At 36.3% G+C, this 5,665-nt stretch overlaps 1 protein-coding gene across 1 annotated transcript; it reads right to left on the bottom strand.

The window, feature by feature from the left end:
• Nucleotides 1-241: 241 nt before the first annotated feature.
• On the bottom strand, nt 242-5,445 carry EGY3 (ethylene-dependent gravitropism-deficient and yellow-green-like 3). The gene is made up of 6 exons (XM_039049304.2): nt 4,588-5,445; nt 3,331-3,528; nt 2,886-3,110; nt 1,614-1,852; nt 998-1,152; nt 242-844 (listed from the first exon to the last, which is right to left on the bottom strand). The coding sequence occupies exons 1-6, from the start codon at nt 5,131-5,133 to the stop codon at nt 489-491; spliced, it is 1,719 nt and encodes a 572-aa protein (XP_038905232.1). The 5' UTR covers nt 5,134-5,445; the 3' UTR covers nt 242-488.
• Between the last annotated feature and the right edge of the window lie 220 nt (nt 5,446-5,665).

Genomic DNA, 5,665 nt, shown 5'->3' on the forward strand with positions numbered 1-5,665 from the left:
AGTTAGACTTTTCTAATACAAGATCGCAAAATAAAAAGATCAAACTTCCAATCTCAAAAGAAATAATGCATATCAATTACTTTTAAGCTAGACTCTCCATGACACTCATTTTTCTTAAACTTAATAAGACTAAAAAAATCGTGAAAGGAGATCAACCCGATTTTAAAAATAATTATTCATGTCTTGTTCACCAAATTACATTCTTTTAAATAAATCATTCAACTCTTAGATTGTAAAACCATTTAAAAAAAAAGTATAAAACATTATGATAATGGAAGTACACATCCTGGTTGAAATTAGAAGAGGTTATCAACAGATCAGCCTAACTTAACAAGATTTTAGACTGGATGATAAAATACTATTAAAAAAAAATCCTCCATTTTCTATCAAAAGTAGAGATTCCATGCACAAAAACGCTCCATTCTTCTTTCAGTTAGTTTGATGCTCTCATTTTTATCTGCAGTCAAGTGACAAACTGTATCTACACTTCATAAATCACCCCTGAAAAATGGTGCACTGATGAATGGACTTGAGAACGTGCCTCCGCCATTAGGGAACAAGGTAAGGAAGCAAATGAGGCCAAGGACGACGCCCCAAGCATACCGATCATCTCCCAAGGGAGTGATCTCGTCTGTTGCGGGGATTTCTTCACCGCCTCGAAAGAAAGTAGCAAACAAACCCCATGCCAAACAAAGGACACTCCCGCTCAATCCGCCTATACCAAGTACAAGCGACGTGGCAAACGACAGTAGGGCAGCAGTGCTTCTCCCGAACATGGCTTGCGCAATGCGGCCTCCTTCGAGCCTCCCACATGGCAACAAGTTCAAAGATGTCACTACCATCCCTGTAGAAAGAATATGGATGAGTCTAAGAGAGTTGTTTTTCTTTTAATAAGAAAATTTTCATTAATTAATGAAATAGGAGAAACTCCAAAAGCCAATAGACGAGTTGTAATGAAAGTATGAGGCTTTGTTCGTGTGAGGAATATGGGAAGTACCTAAAAGGCCAGCAAAAGCAAGGGGATCCACAGGGACTCCAACACCTTCCACTGCATAGGGCAGTACATTGCCAAGGTCATCTGTGTAAGGTCCAATAACAAACTGGATAAAAGAAAGCAAGGGATTGTTGTAAAAGAATTGAGGTCTAATGTACCTGCAAATGAAGAATCAGAGTCATCAATTATTGAATACAAGAGATTTCATTCTGATTTTTTTTTAAAAAAATAGTTTTTTGGTTACACGCGTAACTTACTAAATAACCATCCACTATTAATTGCAATAAATTTGTAAGTTTAATTGGCTGATAGTTGCAATAAAAAATTCAAATATGCAATCGTAACCACCTCTATAATTCATCTTTATTAGGAAAAAATCTGAACATACTTAGGGTCCGTGCAAACAAAAAGTATTTTTAAGACTTAGAAAGTCAATCCAAACAAGCTTTTAATCTTTGCAGTTCCTTCCATATATTCAGTTTTTCAACTCGGATGATATTGGGAAAACTCACGTTTGATTTTTCGGGTGTTAAAACTTTGGGGGAATTTCTGCTTCTTGGGAAAATAAAAACTCAATCTCACAGAGAAATACTTAAGTACTAGAGAATGCTCAACTTACAATGCATTGTCTCCGCCATTAAAGCCACCGTCAATTACAAAAGCAGAGATTGCAAGCACCAACGACGTTAAATATGCAGAAGCCGTACGTGCTACAGGAATATCAAAAAGCGCTTTCTTGTTTGGAAGTGGCGATTCATAGTTATTCATCACTCCTAAGCATCCCGTCCAATTGGAAGGCACAAGAAAAGAAGGACTTAGCTTCACGCCATAACGAGCTGCTGTCACCCTTGTTGCTATCTGCCAATCACAATGGTGTCAAGATAGACCAAGAAAACGCTGTCTAATGAATGGCACTTGTTTTCAGTTTAAAAAACAAACGTATAACAAGACATACAGGCAAACCTGTACTACAAGTAGATGGTTATGCTCAAAGATGAATAGTTTAAAAAAAAAAGTAAGAAACCGATGCAGTTCAGAAAAACATGAACAAACTCCCTTAGTCCAGAATTTCATGGAAATGAAGATATGGAATAGCCAAAGGGGTGTCTCAGCATGATGTTTGCCACAATATTGTGCCACAGAGCATTAGACTTGTTAAGAAATCGACAATAAAAGATGAACATAAAACTTAAAACAATAGAGATCGACACAAAAATTTACGTGGTTGCAGAGGGTGATAGTTTACTGTTAGAGAATAATTCAGATATAGATCAAAGGTGACTTTAGGGCTAGAGAGTTTATATAGCGCATTTCTCTGAACCCTAGGGTAAAAAAACGTAAATAGCGTAAATATGATAAATACAAATCAAATTAGGTTTTGTCAAAAAGAGCCATGTTCTAAAAGGATAAGAAGTCCTCAATGTTCTCCTTCCACATTCTTTTCCACAAGAAAAAGATATCACACGCACCTTTTTCCACAAGAAGTCTCTCGAAGAATGCTGGAAAGGGATAAGACTTGGGTAAAAAAAAATTACACTCAAAACAGCCAAATCTTTTCAAGAAAGACATTTCAAAATCTTCATCAATTATCCAGTCCTAAATAGAGAGTACTGAAAAACTATCAGCCCCAATGGAATTCCTAAATAGGAGGAATGGGGAGAAAATCTCCCACCATCATTAAATTCGGCCCACATACTAAGCTCATACTGTCATCTTCGGTCAGGGAGTTTTTATCCCTACTAGTTACAAAACAATTAACAAGAACGTAAATTTATAAGGAAAGGCAAGTTTAAGACTAACAGATTTCACACAACACATTAAACTATGAAAGCAACAAAAATGTATTTAGGGGTAACGGTGGAGAAAAATGTATAAAAGTTGGCCCACAAACCTCCGAAACTCCCAAAATAGAGATGAAGCCACCAAAGAGGGGTACAACATTAGCTATATAATCATCAATAGTAGCACCAGGTTTTAGGAAGAAGCCACTCATCAAAGCAATAGTCCCGAAAGTCGCAACACATAAAGTTATTGCACTAAAATACCCCAATGGAGTACTCAGCTTTGTAGACTCAAATTGGAGATCTATTTCTGCCTTGGGTTGCACCACGCAGACCTAAAACATATTCCGACAATAAGTTATAGAATTAATAAATACACAAACTATTCCATACCTTTTAAATATGTTAAAAATTCCAAGTTATCAGCATTTGTGTGATTGATATTCGTATGACATGAATTGAAATATTGAACAACGCCTCATGTTATGTGTTGAACTTTATATTTATAGAAATATCGGCATTCGTTTATCAAATAATAAAATGGGTTGGATATACCTGTTTTGTGATATCATCTGTTTTCTCTTCCATGAACCATAGGACTACCTCCCTTCCTGCTGCCTCCGACAACTTTTTCTCCAACTGGGGAATCACCTCTTCAATGGGTCTCCTCAAGTTCCCAATGAAAATACCTCCATCTCCAAATCTACGTACATCAGTTGCAAAAAATGTATTGAATCCAAAGCAACTCTTTAGCTGCCAATTTAAAGAAGTTTGTTAGTTAACAGCATCAATATCCATAGTTCATAATCAAGAGCCTGAGTTTGTGTCATGAAAAATTATTCCATACATCTACTAATTTAGGCTAAACTAAATAAAATAACCCCGATCGGGGTAAGTTACAATAATGCCCCTCAAAGTCTAAAAATACCTTAGAGAATTTTTTTCATTAAAATAAGATAGAGTTGATGCGATAGTTAATGCGTAAAATTGAAAGACATGTGCGACATCATTTTCAAAGTCATTCATGTACGTGACGGCCAATTAGAAAAAAGTGATTGTGTGAATTATTTCAATAATAGATGGAAAGAAACCTAGAAAAATCATAATCTTATGTATAGTTATAAATAATATTTCTGATATTTACACATAAGTTGCCACGGCAATTTTCATCATTTATTTTAACAAAAAAATTGTAAGGAAAAAATTACCTTTTGAGTCCTAGGTCCATTTGGTTCTAAAGTTTCGAAAAGTACCATTTTAGTCTCTTATTTACCTTTTTTTTCTTTAGTATCCATAATTTCATACTTGTTACAACTCATGCTTCTTGTTTTTGTTATTGATCAACCATTTGTTGGTGGGAGATACGAAACCTCTAGCCTCTTAATCAATAATTCATACTTCATGAGAGCTGAGGTACACACAAGTTGATTACTTGTTATACTTTTTGTTATACTTAAGGGGTATCTTGGGTGTTTCATGTTTGGCCCATCAACTACATAAGTCGGTGTTAATAACTCAATTTCAGTAGTGTTTACTATTGAAATTTGCACATTTATAGAGAAACTCTATCTTAAAACTCTACACTCGAAACACAGACTTCCTATTTACAACGTATTAACTTCATGACTCAACTCAATGCCCCAAACACCCCTAAGTATTTACAATCATTAAATTTACTCCTTCTAACAATATTTTTATTTAAATATGCTAGATTGGCATTGACAAGTGGCAAGTTGGCAACTAGCTTTACACAAAATATGGATACGAAATATATATATCCACATAAAGATTTGGAGAAAAACAGATAAATACCTTGTTGAGATCAAGAGCCTTGAAAGTCTCTTCAGCCTTCTCTAACCTCTCCTTCTCTTTTGTCAAATTATCCCGGGCAATTCTATTAAACAATCCCACAATCGGATTATCGGCACCTTCACGATCAAGCTCCTTCAGCTTCCTATCCGCCCTCTTCTTCTCCAGCTTTAAGGCAGCTTCGATCGAAGGATTTCCCATGAACTTCTTGAACTCCTCGTCTGTCTTCCAATCCATTTCCTGCTGTTTCTCTCTCTCTTTACTCTCATCTTCTCCGGCTGACAGTTCCGCCTTCTCGCTGTCATTTCCGCCGCCCGTCTCGTCTGAAACCACCGCGATCGAGGAAGATGACGGCTCACTTTCCGAATCATCTCTAGCGGAGAATCTTAGGCGATTCTCTGTAATAGGTCTGGAAATTGTGAAGAAATAGCCGTCGGTTTTATGCCCTAGTGGAATCTTACCAAAAGGCTTGGCGATTATGCGGCTTGTATAGAGCTTCTCCTTGCGACTGATGAACCATGAATTAGAAGCGATTGATAGAGTGGCCATGTGAGAACTGATTCAAAATTGAAAGTTTCGAGTTCGATTTTGGAGATGGAGAAATCCATGGCATGATGGAAGGAAATAAAGAGATCGAAAGAGTACTGATAGACAAGTCTAGAATCTTGGAGAAGAATGGGGAAGACGATGATTCATAAGAAATGTGTGGGACATTAGATTGAAATTTGTGCGGCTGAAATGAAATTTGAAGAATTTTTTTCATATTCATTGACGACATTCTTCGAGTCTTCTTGCCTGTTCATCCGATTTGATGTTGATTTTCTTGTACGTGACGAACAATTTAAAGATGTTATCCGTTGGACTGAATTATGACTGAAATAAGGAATTTATAGACGGGCATCAAACGGATGCCACGCGTCCACGAGTTTGTTGGTGAAAAGACGAGTATGTCCTTACATTTCGGTAAGGTGCCAAGTGACATATCGCAACTGATTCTAAAATGTTTGGTTTGTAATTGGATTTTATTTTGGGAAATTCTTATAGATGCCAAAATATATGAAATTATTCGTACATATAACAA

The sequence above is a fragment of the Benincasa hispida genome, chromosome 11, assembly GCF_027475165.1.
Source record: "Benincasa hispida cultivar pf3 chromosome 11, pf3_genome.v1.1, whole genome shotgun sequence".
NCBI lineage: Eukaryota > Viridiplantae > Streptophyta > Magnoliopsida > Cucurbitales > Cucurbitaceae > Benincasa > Benincasa hispida.